This window comes from Haliotis cracherodii, unplaced genomic scaffold (assembly GCF_022045235.1).
Source record: "Haliotis cracherodii isolate W230 unplaced genomic scaffold, xgHalCrac1.p SCAF_9, whole genome shotgun sequence".
In the NCBI taxonomy this organism is placed as follows: Eukaryota; Metazoa; Mollusca; class Gastropoda; order Lepetellida; family Haliotidae; genus Haliotis; species Haliotis cracherodii.
Genome location: NW_027266343.1, coordinates 26,798,666 through 26,817,885, shown reverse-complemented (window position 1 = coordinate 26,817,885; position 19,220 = coordinate 26,798,666). Strand labels below are relative to the sequence as shown.

The 19,220-nt window shown below is 36.3% G+C and overlaps 1 protein-coding gene across 1 annotated transcript in view; it reads right to left on the bottom strand.

Moving 5' to 3' along the window:
- Nucleotides 1–846: 846 nt before the first annotated feature.
- Nucleotides 847–19,220, bottom strand: part of LOC139452426 (uncharacterized) — a 147,266-nt gene continuing 128,892 nt past the window's right edge. The window contains exon 36 of the mRNA XM_071233899.1: nt 847–1,310. Coding sequence (XP_071090000.1) covers nt 1,127–1,310 — 184 coding nt within the window. The 3' untranslated portion in view covers nt 847–1,126. The remainder of the gene's footprint in view (nt 1,311–19,220) is intronic.

The window sequence follows — 19,220 nt, the reverse complement described above, 5'->3', positions numbered from 1 at the left end:
CTAATGAAACAAGGTTTTGCCTCCGATTCACAGATGGCATGAAACGTTGTTGGCGACGTAGCGGTGTGCAGTATGCCAGGGCAACTGTTCTTGACCATGATCGCTATGGGAACGGTATTGTCATGGTGTGCGGCGAACTGATCTGGTTACTGTGATTGGACATTTGATTTGCCTATGTTGACAAAATTGTCCGACCTGTCGTTTCTTTGGATTTATCGACAGAAATTTTGAACAGAAAGATTACAATGTCAGACCACATCGTGCTTATTATCTCCGACGGGAAGGCATACAGACAATGGACTGGCCCGCTACGTCCCCTGAAACTCCCACCACAGCATTTGTGGGATGTTCGCGGGCGGAGAGAGTACGCAAGAGACCAGCACCCGCCAACGTGGTCCAGCTTGAAGTACAGATCTCCATTCCTGTTTGAATATATTATGAAACTTAACGTTAAACGTTTAAAGTAACAGATCATTTGCTACAAACCAAAAAGATAATGAACGTGCAAATATCTGTGTTTATTGTCAGGACAATCAACAAGTTTAAGGTACAAGGTTATCATATACATGATCACAAATGAAATATGTCACACGTGTAAGCAAATATATAGGTGTTATCAGTTCTGTATTCTGGAGTGAAGCTGAATAATACCTACATTTACTCACATAATTATTTGTAATGATCGTTTAATTACACATAGTTTCATTCAATCCCAAATAATGAATGAATTTATATACATACACATCAAACTTAATTTGTTACTACTAATGAGAAATGACAGCACGCATCACTTAATTTGAATTACTGTTTCTGCGGACTATAATCAATGGCTGATTGCTTCATGTGTCTTATTTGTAAACACATGTATAGGAAAAAGCACAGCTGTACAGCTAGTAATGCTTTTACTAGTTTTACGAGAGCGTAATCATCAATGTGGTGGAATTAAAGTAGTGTGTCGTTATACCTATGATCATAGAGTATATATAGGCAATATAAACAAGATATATAATTGTTTTATTCAAATCAATATACTCATCCCTAACAGTAAACTAACGGATTACTTGAATTGTGACTTTTCGTCTATAACACGTCTGTCTTTACATACAGGGTGATCAGCACAGTAGACCTACTGTCCCACGCCACCTAGTGTCTCCGTCATCTCGGGGGTTGTCAGGGAAGATGCATTACCGTCGTACGCCAAGTTGCTGAAGCTGATGTCCCTGAGGTTGGGGCGTGGCATGGCAGAGAGACGTGACTGTGGAGAGTCGTAATGCCCTTCCTCCATGAACTTCTTTCTCCGTGCCGGGGCACTTCAACATCGACAAATACAATAATTGTTTACAATCGTGTTGATGCAGTTATAATTGCCATGCACACTATTTTGATGAATAAAACCATAAAACCACAAGATAATTAGATGTACAGCATGGGTGCATGACTGAAGTAAACAATATAAACCTGTGAAATGTGAAAAAACATAACATTGTCTCTATATTCTGTGATGAATTTGGGAACAACACAAATCTATTTAATTAACCAGTGGTTTCAAATCAAAATATCCACGTGTAATTATGTTTGCAACAGCTGATTTGACGGCAGCATTACTGTGGATGCGAATATTTGATATAGAAACGTATATTTTTATTGTCTATCTTTGTCGGTGTTTGAAATAATAGTGATAGTGTACACTTATAGGTGTGGTATGGGGGGTACGGTACATGATGGTATTTAAGTTTTGGGGCGACCATTAAAGGTATATTTGCGCCCAACACACCAAATGGATCTAAACAAATGCAACGTGAGTAATGAAAATGTGATGATTAACCAATCTGCTTCGTGGCCTAGTTCATATTTCTAAAAAAAAAGGTAAACACTATTTCATTTCTGAAAAGTAAATACTTATTCCATAAAAATGCAGATAAGACAAAATAGTAAAACCTATAAAAATATTTTAAAAACAAAACACAATGTATGAAAGTATTAGTTTTCTATAAAATATTATGCAGATACGAAGTCTAATATTGACCGCTGAAATGAACCATAAAATATGTTGGGACCAAAAATTGAAATTAGATCAAGTGTGCCGTCTTTCTCAAGTACTGCACTTCTTAAATATAGGGGACACAGGTGGCCGAGTCGTCTAAGGCGCCGCGATTCGCTGTGCAGAGTTGCGTCCCTTGGGCACGCCAGAAACCTATGATTGTGGGTTCGAATCCCGGTTCGTCCTGTAATGTTTCTAGGTTTGTCAGCACCATACCCGTGCTCGTGGGTTTCACCGCAGCGGCAGACTTCTGAGGCTTGCATCACTACGGGCTTTCCTCCCACATTAAGCCGACACACCGCGATATAACTGGAATACTGTTGAAAGCGGCGTTAAATCCAACTCACTCACTCTTAAATTTAGTCTGATATGATCTTTGCATTTTAATAATGTTCATAAGGAGTGCATACAGGGAAGACCTCCTTTTCAGCTACACTGCGGCTAGCATTTAGCCCACAATGTAATAGACGAAGGCTTGAAATTATGACTTCCTCACGTTTCTTTCCTTAAACGAATTGTCCTATTGGTTTTTACAGAGGGACACACTGATTGCATGTTGTCCCAGCATCGCACGACTGTTGCAGGCTCGTGGTGAAAGAAGTTGCTAGAAGTCGAAACCTTTTGGTTTGGGCCTGAATTCAATTATCGTTACCCCAAGCTTTTGCAAACCAGATTTATCGCAAGTTGGTCTGCTGTCTCATTTCCATGAAGCCCAATTTGAGCTTGAATCCACACAATATCACACGTTATATATTTTGAGTTCAAAAAGTGTATACGGCTTTTATATTTCATAGACAAATTCACTTGAGAACCACTGGCACCAGATTCGATTGCCATTGAGTCTGCCATACTCATGAACCCATCTTAGAGCTTGAAGAATACCGAGGGATGGTCATTTAGCCTGAAGACACTTGAGATACAAAAGTCTTCAATCCCATATGCCCAGCATCTTTTGAGGCATCAGTAAAAATGTGTGTGAAGTTGGTACACTGTTCAGTTAAGAAATTCTGACTTACAGCTTGTATGACATTTGGACTAATGGTTGAATTTAGATTTTAAAAACCATTGTAAAGGTGAAGCAACTGGAGGAGCAGAGAAGTCAACTGTGTTGCACTGTAAAACTCCATGCCAAGCAGCCCAACCCCAAAGGGGACCTTTTTTCAGCTGAAAATATCTCGATATAATATTCGAGAGACATAAGTTCATCACGAAGGCCTAGAGGCATTTCTACACATTCAACTTGTGGAGCTGAAACTTAGGTAGTTGTAACAGCAAGTTCGCAATACTTTGACTGAATGCTATCAAGATTACACAAATGATATTTTGAAGCAGACATGAATACCTGCGGCCACAGGCAAGCTTTGGTTGTATTAATGATTTATAAAGCAATAACATTAAGGATTTATCTGCACCCCACTTCTTTTTGGCGATGCACTTCAAAAGGTTTATGACCTTATTACATTTGTCCACAACATGATATATGTGAGAATCCCATGCTCAGTCGCTGGATAGAATAAACACCAATACATTTAAACTCGCTTAGAATTTCCATTTTGTGGATTTCCATTTCTGAATTGATTCAGTGACAAACTTGAATTTTCCAAACCGTCTCCAAAGTCACCCGCCATCAGCAAACTGTGCTGCATCTACATTTTATGGTACATTAGAGCATATATCATTTATCATAATATTGAAAAGCACGGGGCAAATAACTAGCATGAAAGGTACCATTTCAATTAAATGCATTCCAGCAAAGTCCTGTCCAATGCGTACTTGAATATACCTTTCAGAAAGAAACGATCGAATCCTACTGTATATGTTGCCTGTTATCCACAGATTCTATAATTTGAACAGGAGTCATTGTCTCCACATCACATATGCTTTTTTCAATACCCAGGAGGACGCACAACATATACTCTTAATTGCATAAAGCTCTTTTTGCTTCAGTCTTGCGTCGTACATGATGATCTGTACATTGAATGTCCATTTCCAAAGCCTGACTTCATTCTTGAGGGAAGCCTATCCTTCTCGAGAAAATAATTCAATTAGATTTGTGACAATTCTTGCCATACTTTTGTGTAGATTAGAAGTTAATGAAATTAGTTTATATGAAGCAGGTATAGTTGGATCCTTCCTTGGTATTGGTACTCGGTCAATGACTGCATGTGTCCAGGCTTTAGGAATAGTCACGGAACTCCAACAAATATTTTGTACATCTCGGATAACCAAAAGAGCAGAATCGGATATATGCTTAAACACCTTATAACATAGGTCCAGGAGAGAAATTGTTTGTTTTCACCATGGCATATTTAAGTTCATCGTCTGAGAATGGGGTGTTTAAGTCAGAACTTAAGTCCAACAAGGCTGCAGAAATGTCAGGAAAAAATTAGTTTCATAACATTCTTTGAGTTCTTTGAACTCCTTCGGGAAGTTATCGCAGCTTCCAACTGTTTTACATTGTTGAACTAGTGTATAATCCTTTCAAATGTTGGTCTACGTCTAAGACGTAGGTATACGGGGGCTGGTCAAAACGTTCTGAGTCCAACAAACAAAACCAATATTTGTAAAAGTGTTTTTAATTATATTTTTCAACATTATCTATCTGCTTTTCAAAAACACAAACTCATATTGATAGTGATGCTTTTCAATTACAGTCAGAAAGAAGTTTTCTGAAGCCACCCTGAAAAACCCATTCCTCAGCTTTGAGGTCATCGTTGTCATCATAGCGCTTTCCACGAAGGTATTCGTTTCAGTTCCACAGGTGGAAATCACTTTGTGCCAGTTCCGGCGAGTATGGAGGGTGAGGGAGGGCTTCGAACCCACATTGTCGCACAGCAGTCTTTTCAAGTCAATGGGTGTGAGGAGAGCCATTGTCATGAAGTAGTAGAAATCCAGCAGATTTTCTCGCCGTTTTTCTTGGATAAACTCTCTCATGTGGTGAAGCAAATCAGCTTATTAGGCACCGGGTATCGTCTTTTGACTTTCTAAGTAATCAACAAGGATCAGATCCTTTGCATCCCAGAATACAGTGGCCATAACTTTCTTCACTGATCATGAAGACTTAAATTTCTTTGGTGCTGGAGAAGCGGAATGGTGCCATTCCATGGATTGACTCTGGATCATAGTGGTAGGCCCATGTTTCATCACCCGTTACTAATCTCTTTTTTAAATTTGACGAAATAATCCTCAATTATCTCTATATTTTCTCTGGCAATGTCAGTTCTTTTTTTATTAAAATCAGAATTAAGAAACTTTGGCACCCAACGAGCAAACATCTTATTCATCTGTAAATGTTCATGTTTCAATAGATCTATGGCTTAGACCTGTGTCTTCCTCAAGTTCTATCAAGCAGTATACGTTTTTTCTGTCTCCTTGATTGAATCTTCATTGATGGAAGTTGAGAGACGTGCAGACCTAGGGTCATCATCAAGGCTTGTAGATTTGGGGTTTGAATTTGTCATGGAAGAACAGAGATAAGCATACTATTCAATGGAGAGCAGCGAGTTCGGTACAAAGTTCTCTTTAACGCGATTAAATATACATGTACCTAGCACAGTATGTTTATCTCCTAATTAACCTGTGGATTTTGCATTTATTGTACTGTACGTGCATTGTGGCATTTTGTAAGTGTTTCTATTCTAATTGATAAACTCCCGTTAACCTGCAGTGTCTTCTTGGTTTACAGATAATCATCCGATAAACATATTTTTCAGATGAACATACACACGAGAAACATCTGTTTCAGATAAACATACACACACGAAACAAAATTATTTCTCCATCAGCACTACCGGGGGTGACGTTATCAGAGGGCTTACGTTGGTATTAAACGCACTCTGCCTAACGTTTAAGTGACCCTATTCTGTAAGAAGTAGCTCTCTTCTTTGACACATCCCACAGCAGCATCACTTTGACGTCCGTATAAACAGAGTGCCTGTACGCCTACATCATCTTTGAAAACCTACCCTCATGAAGAACACCGCGATTGAAACAGGATTTCTTCATAATGCGAAACGTCGCATGCGTCAGAACGGGAGTGGTTGCACGGTGGCTATCGAAACGTTGATAGCTTTTGACTGGTCCTGGTATTAACGATGGTCGTCTTTGTTGAGGAAAGACAATCAGGAAGCGAGCTTAAAACACCGTGTCTTCACCAGAATGAAACACCCTTTGAAGAACTGCTTGAACATTTATCAATATTTCCACTTCAGAACTTATTACATCTGTCATTTAATAACCGGAGACTTGCTGAAGGAAATCAATTAGGTACTGCTTTAAGCTCCGAAACGCACTCATATGTGTAGTGATGGCACTTTTTTTGCTCTTTTTTCCTGCCAATCATGTACAATTTGTCATTTGCTATTAATGCGTCAACCAAAAATCAATAGAAACCAACTTTGTCCAAATCGAGACATGTCATATCAAATTTGAAGTAAGAATTGCTGCAATTTATCATCAAAGAAGTCCGCAGTACAGATAATTAATATGGTCTGTCTCCGTATCTTAATAGTCCTGGGTTTGCTAAATCAGGCACCGCCATCGACATTGACGATCAGTCTGCATAACCATTACTTAGAGTGATTTGTAGGGTAATAGCAATGCTGGCTATACCAAGATTAACAACACCCATGATCAAGCTGGACACAAGGGCCGTGCAGTGTGTCAGATCCTGGGATACAACTATATGTACCTGTACAAAGTAGTTTATTAGTTAAATTGTAACACAGTTACTCCATTGATTAAGTTGCCATTCCTTGCGCCACTTGCTCTACTGGCGCTGAGGCAACAGAATATGTCAAGAGACGGAGTAGAGAACCAATGTTCGCATTTTCCCAAGTTCTAGTGGCGTTACTCCCACTCGTCAAACTCGAACGCTGCTAAACTTTATATACACTTAGCAATCGTGCGATAGTTTCCGCAAGTAATAGGTGGCAGTTAGATGCTGTTTCAGCACGTTAACATGTGCACTAAACCAGGAACAACAAATGTAGGTGTCCCAGAGTGAATATGCGAAGAAAGGGTTCTACATGAGCGCTTAGAAACTACATATTATGAAAACAACACAAAAGCTGAAATGGAAATGATAAGAGGGAATTGTAGAGGTATATATAATGTGATAGCTATCTCATAGCGCTTTAAACCTAATAATCAGTCAGACCTCCACGAAGTCAAGTACACACGTGTATAACGCAAATTATCAGTAATGTTTACTGACCATATCACCAGCGGTGCGCCTGCCTGTTCATACTTCGAACAGAATGTCAAGGAACGATATATATATATTTATATATATGTTATTATATGTTATTTAAGTTATTAATCATTTTACATGCTTCACTTTTCTGTGCATTATTAATATAAATTCTTGTTGCCTGTGAATATCACTAGAATGGACATATTTCCACAAAGAATTTTAACGACATGAACATGGAGAAAATCCATTTGGAATCCCGGGTATTTAATGTAATGGGTTTACTGGAAAACTAATCATGACTCGGTTCATTTGACGGCCTATCACACCGTTGATGATTAGTCACTGAGTAAAACAATAAATACAACCCAGGTACTAGGTGGCAGGTCAGGGTATGCTAATATAGCTGAGGCCAGATGAGCTAACACAAAACCTGAAGCATTTCACTACCTGGCCGACCTACTGACTGCTGGAGGTCCATATGTTCTCCTTGCTTGTGGAATCAAATCCATCATTACGTTACATCACTACGATACCTGACATTAAAAGCATTGCACATGATCATGTTATGAAATGTTAAGTTCGCCTGCGTCGTTAACCGGCCTTATAAAAATGAAGAAATATTTTTCCACAACAATTCTCAAGAAATCAGACATATAAGCGTGGGGCCGGGGTTGGTGTATCTTACTTTTAACATGTCTACACATGCAGTTATGTGTTCTGTGAGCTGCCATAATGTTTACTGAATTCCAGCAATCGTATGTTTATTTTATAGCTATTTCATCCCTTGAGGATTGTTGTGGAAAACGCCTCAGAATTCAGAGCGGTGTTCACGTCCTTGTAAATACACAGGTCTGGCTGCCCCAGTAGCCATCCTCGAAAGATGTCATTAAATAGCTTGTAGCAGCATCAGAGTCTTGGGTATACACCTCACCGTGGACACCTGGTATTGACAGTGACTAACAAACACATGCTTTTATGGTCTATTTTGATTATGGAAATGGTTTTGTCGCTTATTCGTGCTGGATGACTAGAAGCGCCATAGAATCCCCATTAGTTAGAAGCTACCTACATATCTGCCTCTATATGAAGGGTCGTTCTCTTAAAATTTATAATCTACTGTCTGTCAACATGATGAGATAGAATCGTTGATTTTCTGTAACAGCTGCTTGTTATTAACCAGTGTATTTCTCTAAACTAAACAAACTAGAAAAAAACTATGACTTTTCCTATTAGCTACATCCGATTGTACCGACCGTTGAATGATTTTCTACCGCACAGTAAAGAGCCTATTCATACTACTCAATGGGACAGTCGACAAAAGAAAACATAATGCAGTTGGAAACAAAGAAAGGTTAGTCCATCATATAATGGATAGTGTTATTGATGTGAACCAATCCGATAACGAACTTGGGATAACGATCCTATACATGTCAGGTCAACCATCGAAAAGTACTTAAAGTTTTATTCATTTCTGTACATCGATGCTAATACGTTTAGAGCATTGTGATGGTGTTATGTAAACAACCACAGCTACAAATCATTAGGCACTATTTGATCAACTCTAATACAGGTTTCGCATTTTCGAAACGTATTTCACTGAGTGAAATATCTTACAAATGCTGTAAGAATAGCGTTATGCGATAAACTGGGATCATTACACTTGCGTGTTTCCGTATCTTAAATACGATATATTATAAATGCAAAATATGGATTAAAACGTCGCTCTTTGTGTTCCATATACATGATAGTTATGATGCGGAAGACCACTCAGTTAATAATCTCTGTGTATCATTACCTCAGCGATTTCGTAACACACTGAAGTAATTCTGAAATAGGATATTTAGATATTGTGATACAAATGTCTCGATTATTCCTGATTAATTTGGTATTGTTACATAAAAGTGATCGCAACATTTTTCAAACAAAGTCTATAAACATCCAAGTCTAACTAAACAGTGTGCATCAAGTGATCATTAGGGCCGGTAATGCCGTCTCCATCTGCTTACTGGCTCACTACTCTGGAATATTGACACTCACACGGAACTACCCACGTCTTCTCAAAGTCGGGGCTCGTACCGCAAATCGAAACTAGGCGCAAGCCCTTTAATTATAACTACACAGTTTACTTTCCTGTAACTGATCCCCGAAACTTCAAAACTGGAAGATAAAAACTGAAAAGCCTCGCTAATTGAGCCAGGTAAAATTGATTCAGGTATGGGCAATCCATACGAAAAGCCTCGCGGCTCGGAACAAGTCTTTTTTGATCTCCCAAGAAACGCGGTGCGTGGATAATTGCGATAAATCCCAGCTTTCTTTGAAGTAATTATTTCTTTGACATTTGATCCCGGCCAATACTTTATTGCTCAATTAAATCTTCCGTTAGCCCGAGAAAGTAGTATATACGAAAGCGGAGACAATATCTTTGAGATAAAAGAAGGGTGAATTTGGAATTATGAGAGAGAGTTGAAGGGTTTTTTATAATGGGCGGTCCACAGTGGCCGCGTATAGCTGGAGACATCATTAATTGCAATACATGGACATACCTGAGATATGACAGCAATAAAATGTAACCAAAAAGGACGCAATTGCAATTAAATCTTCGCGAACTATTGATAAATGTCGTGTTAATTACATATCCCTTAGATTAATTTCTAACTCCTATCGTTTATACAGATTTAAGGACCAATGTATGATCTAATACCCGTCATGCAACAGTGACATATCTTGTTAATGCCGTCACAGGAGTACCGCCTTGTCTAAAACTAGGGAGGTGAGTACAGAAATAAATTGTCTTTAATGGGTTGATCGGTAAACGAAATATTGGCTTGAGAAAAAGCTGCATACCTTGTCACTATAAAACTACACCCAAATGGGTTCTATTTTTTAGACGTCCATTAAATACTGATGATTTCTCTGTGTGAGTTAATTTCTATTGATTTCTATTGATGTGTTATCTTTCCATGTATAATTATTACGACATAAAACTGGAAGGAATTGGGTATATTGTAGACACATCCATTATGGCGAGCTATTCAATGTTATCTTGCCTGAGTGCGGCATGAAAGGGCTATATTAGTGTTACATTATAACATATCAAGAATGGATATCTTTTATGAGCGTGGTCGTTTCATTTCCCTCACGATACGGATGTACAAATGAAAATTTATTTTCCGACGCATAAATGACACGAAATAATTATATCATTAAGTAAGCGTAAGAGATAGACTCTCTTATTCATTTTGATTACTAATTCAATTACTAAAGCGATTAACGTGTTTAAATCACGCAGAGGATCATAACTGCAAATAACACTCAAATTCAACATCGTCCAGACTCATATTGTCATCAGATATTCAAAGAGCTCATTACTGAAATTGAAAAGGACTGTAAACGAGATACCGGAGAGTGTATTCGCATTTTAGAAGATGCAACAATAGTTTGTTTAGCAGGGGCGGATTAGATATACATGCAGTGTGGAGTGCTTTGGTGAATAGTGTCATCAATGAAATTCCTCTTTCACACACACACGCACACGCACACGCGCTCTCTCTCTCTCTCACACACACACACACACACACACGTTGCAGCCTGTGTGGACACGACGCCTTGTTCAACACACACACACACACACTCTCTCTCTCTCTCTCTCTCTCTCTCTCTCTCTCTCTCTCTCTCACTCTCTCTCTCTCACTATACAGTGGCGTATCTACATATATGCAAAACAACGACTACCTACACACATTGTTTTACTTGCCTTACGCGGCAATCCATTGATCTGTCCGATAGAGTAACTGCCCTTTATCAAAGGGAAGCTACTCTAACACTAGACTATGAGACGTCACGGCCACAGTCAAAAGTTGTTGATAGTCGGCCTGTCCTGTCATAACTTTACGAAGTGCAGTCAGATGTAGAAACAGCGACAAAACGAAACAAGGTAACAATTCGAACATATTTCGGCCAAATCCAAAAGTTCTCATTGGTCGAAAAGGTTCCAAGCAGCAGAGGTCTACAAGCACATATATGGAAACTGATCCCGCTTGGCTAGTGCCCTCGCAAAACCTTTTCGCAATTTATATCTGCAAAGTTGTCAAAACGTGTACAGTGCCTTAGCTACGTCACAGTTAGACATTAACTTTCACTTTATCAGACTTTTCCTTTGATAATGATAGACATTATACCAGTAGTTTCTCCAGATTTCCGATGGTTAATTCTGACTTGATCGCCGAATGACAAGTGCGACGCCACGTTTGTTTATAATCACAGAAAGTAGTCCCTACTTGACTTTTGATATTTGCATCTCTATCCGCATATGACCCCAACGGATATCGTTTTTATCCGTGGGCTTTATTCTGCCGAGAAACCTACCCGTTATATGATAAAACGCTAGAAAACATGTAGACATACGCAACTGTATCTCCTAAATTCATCTCCAACGTTCATTGAACGTACATACGAAAGCTTGTTAAAGAAAGTTGGTTGTGACTTACATTTGTCAAAGAAACAAACACTAATAATAATAATAACAACAACAACAACAACAATTAAAGCTGCAAGCAGCAATGGCGGGCTCCAAGTATTACTGTGCACAAACGGCAATGTTCGAATCCTCAAAGGGTTTCCTTGTACCACATTCGTCAAATGTAGGCACCACTTGCAGGGTATCGCCGCTTCGAAATTGTCGTGTGCAGAAATCTGTTCTAAACCCATTTTCGACCTCGCACATGTTCGAATCCTGAAAGGGGTTGCTTGTACCGGCGACGTTAAAAGATAGTCACCGCACATCGTCGCTACTAAATTTGGGTGTTCCAAGGTTATCCCAAATATTAATCAAATATTACCACCAAGCAGTGTTACTTTTAGCATGCTACCAAGAACAATAGGATGCATCAACAATAGGATGAATATGGCACACCAACTTCATGTAAACTTACAATAGTTTCTGTCAACAACCTTACAAGATATGATATTTAAAGTAAAGTTTCGGTGAAAATGAATATCAAAACCAAAATCCATTATGGCCGCAACTAAAACAGATATGACAAACGTGGATTCATGCAGTGGATTCAGGGGAGTATGCATTTGAAGACAGGTACCCCAAAGGCACTTGGAAAACTCTAAATCGAATATGGCCTCAAATAACAAAGATATCCAAAATAGGCAAACGGGGTTTGATGTGTTATGCATTGAGACAATTCTCAGAAAGTTTGAAAGCATTTCCTGTAGTGGGTTGAGAGGATTTGAAGACATATATCAAAAGAAAAACCTTGAATCGCATATGGTTGCAAAACCACGTGACCAATGACCAAAGACAAAGACCAAAAGGTGTCAAGCACCATAGGCAGCAGATACATGCAAAGTATTAAAGTAATGGGACCAGTGGTTGCGGAGTGATAGAGCAAACTATACCTTAAAAATTACTTGTGTTTCAGTTATCTGCCCTTGGTCATTGGGCCCACGGCCTAGGAATTTGTGTGGTATCTAGTACTTAACTATCTGCAAACGCATTCAACATTTCAACACAATCGAGCCAGTGTTTTTTTCTGCTAGCTCTTGAAAAAAACCCGGCGGAATAATAAATAATTATAAAGATGCAAGCCGCATTGTCGGGCTATGAGTGACACGCACGCACGCACAAACGTACGGAAAAACGAATGCACTACCTTGGCATTTAAATAGTATCTGGAACTCAACTGTCTCCATACGCATACATAATTTAAACATAATCGAGGAACTGAGCGAACGATAAATGGTGCTTTGACAATGCTGTGGCCTTATAGGACACAAAAACGACAGCTTTAATACCACTTAGCGCAAAGCGAATGAGCCTCAGTGACTGAATGAAGGGAGTTTACTGCCGCAGGGCCCACTTGCGGACAATCAAACGCAGCCAAAGACCCAGCCCCGCTCAAGACGGGCGCGCCGACTCGGCTTGGGTTGAGACAGGATCGCATCGGTTGAGTAACATCGGCATTATTACAGATATAAGGCGGGAAGCCCAGAGTAAATATCTTGCCAATTACTTTAAAATATTATGACACATGAAAAAACTGTATTTATTAATGAATGTGCTGTATCGGTGTTCATAATTACTTGTATATGACTTAACAATAGTCTTTATTTTCAATCTGGTAGTTCACTGGTCCGTTTTGACTAACAGTTTTCGTCAGAATTATGGTCCGTTTTGCTGCTTGCCGGTTTGGGTCTCTCAAAAGGGAGGTAACTCTCTTCGTCCAATGCCTCATTTTCGACCGACATTTTCAGCAGGTGAGGACAGGTCATATTTGTGCATGATTGAAATTGACATAATACGGCAAATAAGTATTATGCCATCATTGTTTTCCTGTAAATATGTTTACAAACGGATATTTGATGTTCATGTTGACTAACATGTAGCCATAATGTAGGAGACATGTGAGTTTTTTGAAAATTACATCGTAGCCTTGGGTCATGTCGCGGCTCTCGGCTTATCGTAGCGTGAAGCATGCATTCTCGGTTATCGCAGTACGTGTCATGTAAGTTGAACGGAATAAACCGCGCTCACTAACCTTTATGGTTATTCGCGTTCTCTATAGCTGATGCAATTTTGTAATCCATTTTATCAAACTTTTCATATTAAACATAGAAGTTCATTATTTACATTTGTCGCGCGGCCTCGTGCTGGACTTGACAAGGAAGCGAACTCCAAATCGCGGAACAGGGAAAAGTTCTGTATAGATGCTCGAATAGGACCAAATAGACGACACAATGCCACCAACCACAAAGTAGGATGATGCCAGACTTCAGTGATTTATTCGGAGAAGTATCTGTTATAATTAATAGGTATTCAATGCAAATTTCCAAAAAAAATAAGAATTAGTAGTGGTAGTGGTAGTGTTTTGAAGATTAGTGTTTTGAAGGGGGGGGAGGGGTAGGGGTAGTGTTTTGAAGATTAGATATTTTACACACACACCTTTATTTATTTCAAACTTTGAGGTTGATTTTTTTAAAATGAAAAATACATTGCTACAATGACAATTTATCTTTTGTCGAGGCTTGGATTTTGTATTGAAGATAAGACATTTTTATGACGCGTGAAGATCCAGGGTAGAAAAGGTCTTCAGCAACCCATACTTGGGTTAAATAGGTGACTAACAGGGTTGGGTGGTCAGGCTCGTTGACTTTGTAGCCGTATCCCAATTGCGTGGATCGATGTCAATCACTGGATTTTCTTGTCCAGACTTGATTATTTACGGACCACCGTCATATAGCTGGAATATTGCTGAGTGAGGCGTTAAAGAACAAACAGATATTTTTACCGCTTAATTTATTTTAGACTTTGAGCTTGATTTTTTTTTATGTAAAAGAAAAATACATTGCAGCAATGACAATTATTTTTTTTGGATATAAAGCCAGATTCGTCTTCAGAAAAAGCAGTGCCTGTGTTTGCAAATTTCAGTATTGATGGCTACAGCTGAATTCAATTCTCTTTTTATAATACATAAAAACAGAAATGATAATTAAATCATGGTATTCACCTTTAAGCTGAGTTAAACAACAAACAAACAACCTTTCAAGCTACAAACCAAACATGCTCATGTGTGGTTAAGAATAATAATCATGAGAGATTATTGGAGATACATTAGACTTATCAGCTCTTGTATATACTGGAACCTAAACAACCACGGTATCATTTAACCCTGGGTTTCGACTCCGTTCTGTGACCGATCATTGGATTGTCTGGTCCATTATTGATTATTACAGACTGCTATCACAGAGGGCTGAAATATTGTTGAATCTGGCATTAAACAACAATCAAAACTTTACATCAAGCTGAATCTTCAAGTTGGATCGAGATTTGACCTATTGTGCAAGAATTTTACAGTTATGGTAAAGAGTGAAGAAAAGTCTGTGTTGTCAGTTTTAGCATTTTGAAGTTGTTGAAGATCAGTGAAGAATCATGCGGGATATTTGCAATTTAATTATTAAAGTGTGAAGAAAACAAGGTGTTGTGTTGTCAATTTGTAGATTTTGAAGTGACAGGATGTTTAAACTTAAGTACATTGGTTTAAAAAACCAACATTGTAATTTCTAAAACAATACTAGATAAGATAGATTAACATTTGGTCTCAGAAATAAACTTTTGTTATTTAATAATATATATGTACAAAATAAGTAAAATATGATTTCACGGTTATGGTAAAGAGTGAAGAAAAGTGTGTGTTGTCATTTTTTTACATTTTGAAGTTGAAGATCAATGAAGAATCATGCAGGATATTTGCAATTTATTAAAGTGTGAAGAAAACAAGGTGTTGTGTTGTTAATTTCTAGATTTTGAAGTGACAGGATTTTTAAACTTTAGTAAATGGTTTCAAAACCAACACTGTAATTTCTAAAACAATATTAGGTAACAGAGATTAACATTTAGTCACAGAAATAAACTTTTGTTATTTAATAATATATATGTACAAAATAAGTAAAATATGATTTCACGGTTATGGTAAAGAGTGAAGAAAAGTGTGTGTTGTCAATTTTTATATTTTGAATTTGTTGAAAATCAATGACGAATCAAGCAGGATATTTGCAATTGATTAACGTGTGAAGAAAACAAGGTGTTGTGTCAATTTCTCAATTCTTCGATGTTTAAACTTTAGTAAATGGTTTCAAAATCGACATTGAAATTTCTAAAACAATATTAGGTAACAGAGATTAACATTAAGTCACAGAAATAGACTTATGTGATTTAATAATATATATCTACAAAATAAGTCAAATATGATTTCACGGTTATGGTAAAGAGTGAAGAAAAGTGTGTGTTGTTAGTTTTTGTATTTTGAAGTTGTTGAAGATTAATGAAGAATCATGCAAGATATTTGCAATTTAATTATTAAAGTGTGAAGAAAATAATTTGTTGTGTTGTTAATTTCTAGATTTTGAAGTGACAGGATTTTTAAACTTTAGTAATTGGTTTCAAAAACCAACATGGTAATTTCTAAAACAATACTAGATAAGAAAGATTAACATTTGGTCTCAGAAATACACTTTTGTTATTTAATAATATATATCTACAAAATAAGTAAAATATGATTTCACGGTTATGGTAAAGAGTGAAGAAAAGTGTGTGTTGTTAGTTTTTACATTTTGAAGTTGAAGATCAATGAAGAATCATGCAGGATATTTGCAATTGAATAAAGTGTGAAGAAAACAAGGTGTTGTGTCAATTTCTCAATTCTTCGATGTTTAAACTTTAGTAAATGGTTTCAAAACCAACACTGTAATTTCTAAAACAATATTAGGTAACAGAGATTAACATTTAGTCACAGAAATAAACTTATGTGATTTAATAATATGATTTCACGGTTATGGTAAAGAGTGAAGAAAAGTGTGTGTTGTCAGTTTTTTACATTTTGAAGTTGAAGATCAATGTAGAATCATGCAGGATATTTGCAATTTATTAAAGTGTGAAGAAAACAAGGTGTTGTGTTGTTAATTTCTAGATTTTGAAGTGACAGGATTTTTAAACTTTAGTAATTGGTTTCAAAAACCAACATGGTAATTTCTAAAACAATACTAGATAAGAAAGATTAACATTTGGTCTCAGAAATAAACTTTTGTTATTTAATAATATATATCTACAAAATAAGTAAAATATGATTTCATGTTTATGGTAAAGAGTGAAGAAAAGTCTGTGTCATCAGTTTTTGCATTTTGAAGTTGTTGAAGATCAATGAAGAATCATGCGGGATATTTGCAATTTAATTATTAAAGTGTGAAGAAAACACGGTGTTGTGTCAATTTCTCAATTCTTCGATGTTTAAACTTTAGTATATGGTTTCAAAACCAACATTGAAATTTCTAAAACAATATTAGGTAACAGAGATTAACATTTAGTCATAGAAATAAACTTATGTGATTTAATAACATATATCTACAAAATAAGTAAAATATGATTTCACGGTTATGGTAAAGAGTGAAGAAAAGTGTGTGTTGTTAGTTTTTGCATTTTGAAATTGTTGAAGATCAATGAAGAATCATGCAAGATATTTGCAACTTATTAAAGTGTGAAGAAAACAAGGTGTTGTGTCAATTTCTCAATTCTTCGATGTTTAAACTTTAGTATATGGTTTCTAAAACAATATTAGGTAACAGAGATTAACATTTAGTCACAGAAATAAACTTATGTGATTTAATAATATATATCTACATAATAAGTCAAATATGATTTCACGGTTATGGTAAAGAGTGAAGAAAAGTTTGTGATGTCAGTTTTTTACATTTTGAAGTTGAAGATCAATGTAGAATCATGCAGGATATTTGCAATTTATTAAAGTGTGAAGAAAACAAGGTGTTGTGTTGTTAATTTCTAGATTTTGAAGTGACAGGATTTTTAAACTTTAGTAATTGGTTTCAAAAACCAACATGGTAATTTCTAAAACAATACTAGATAAGAAAGATTAACATTTGGTCTCAGAAATAAACTTTTGTTATTTAATAATATATATCTACAAAATAAGTAAAATATGATTTCACGGTTATGGTAAAGAGTGAAGAAAAGTGTGTGTTGTCAGTTTTTACATTTTGAAGTTGAAGATCAATGAAGAATCATGCAGGATATTTGCAATTGATTAAAGTGTGAAGAAAACACGGTGTTGTGTCAATTTCTCAATTCTTCGATGTTTAAACTTTAGTATATGGTTTCAAAACCAACATTGAAATTTCTAAAACAATATTAGGTAACAGAGATTAACATTTAGTCATTGAAATAAACTTATGTGATTTAATAATATATATCTACAAAATAAGTCAAATATGATTTCACGGTTATGGTAAAGAGTGAAGAAAAGTGTGTGTTGTTAGTTTTTACATTTTGAAGTTGAAGATCAATGAAGAATCATGCAGGATATTTGCAATTGATTAAAGTGTGAAGAAAACAAGGTGTTGTGTCAATTTCTCAATTCTTCGATGTTTAAACTTTAGTAAATGGTTTCAAAACCAACACTGTAATTTCTAAAACAATATTAGGTAACAGAGATTAACATTTAGTCACAGAAATAAACTTATGTGATTTAATAATATGATTTCACGGTTATGGTAAAGAGTGAAGAAAAGTGTGTGTTGTCAGTTTTTTACATTTTGAAGTTGAAGATCAATGTAGAATCATGCAGGATATTTGCAATTTATTAAAGTGTGAAGAAAACAAGGTGTTGTGTTGTTAATTTCTAGATTTTGAAGTGACAGGATTTTTAAACTTTAGTAATTGGTTTCAAAAACCAACATGGTAATTTCTAAAACAATACTAGATAAGAAAGATTAACATTTGGTCTCAGAAATAAACTTTTGTTATTTAATAATATATATGTAAAAAATAAGTAAAATATGATTTCATGGTTATGGTAAAGAGTGAAGAAAAGTCTGTGTCATCAGTTTTTGCATTTTGAAGTTGTTGAAGATCAATGAAGAATCATGCGGGATATTTGCAATTTAATTATTAAAGTGTGAAGAAAACACGGTGTTGTGTCAATTTCTCAATTCTTCGATGTTTAAACTTTAGTATATGGTTTCAAAACCAACATTGAAATTTCTAAAACAATATTAGGTAACAGAGATTAACATTTAGTCATAGAAATAAACTTATGTGATTTAATAACATATATCTACAAAATAAGTAAAATATGATTTCACGGTTATGGTAAAGAGTGAAGAAAAGTGTGTGTTGTTAGTTTTTGCATTTTGAAATTGTTGAAGATCAATGAAGAATCATGCAAGATATTTGCAACTTATTAAAGTGTGAAGAAAACAAGGTGTTGTGTCAATTTCTCAATTCTTCGATGTTTAAACTTTAGTATATGGTTTCTAAAACAATATTAGGTAACAGAGATTAACATTTAGTCACAGAAATAAACTTATGTGATTTAATAATATATATCTACATAATAAGTCAAATATGATTTCACGGTTATGGTAAAGAGTGAAGAAAAGTGTGTGATGTCAGTTTTTTACATTTTGAAG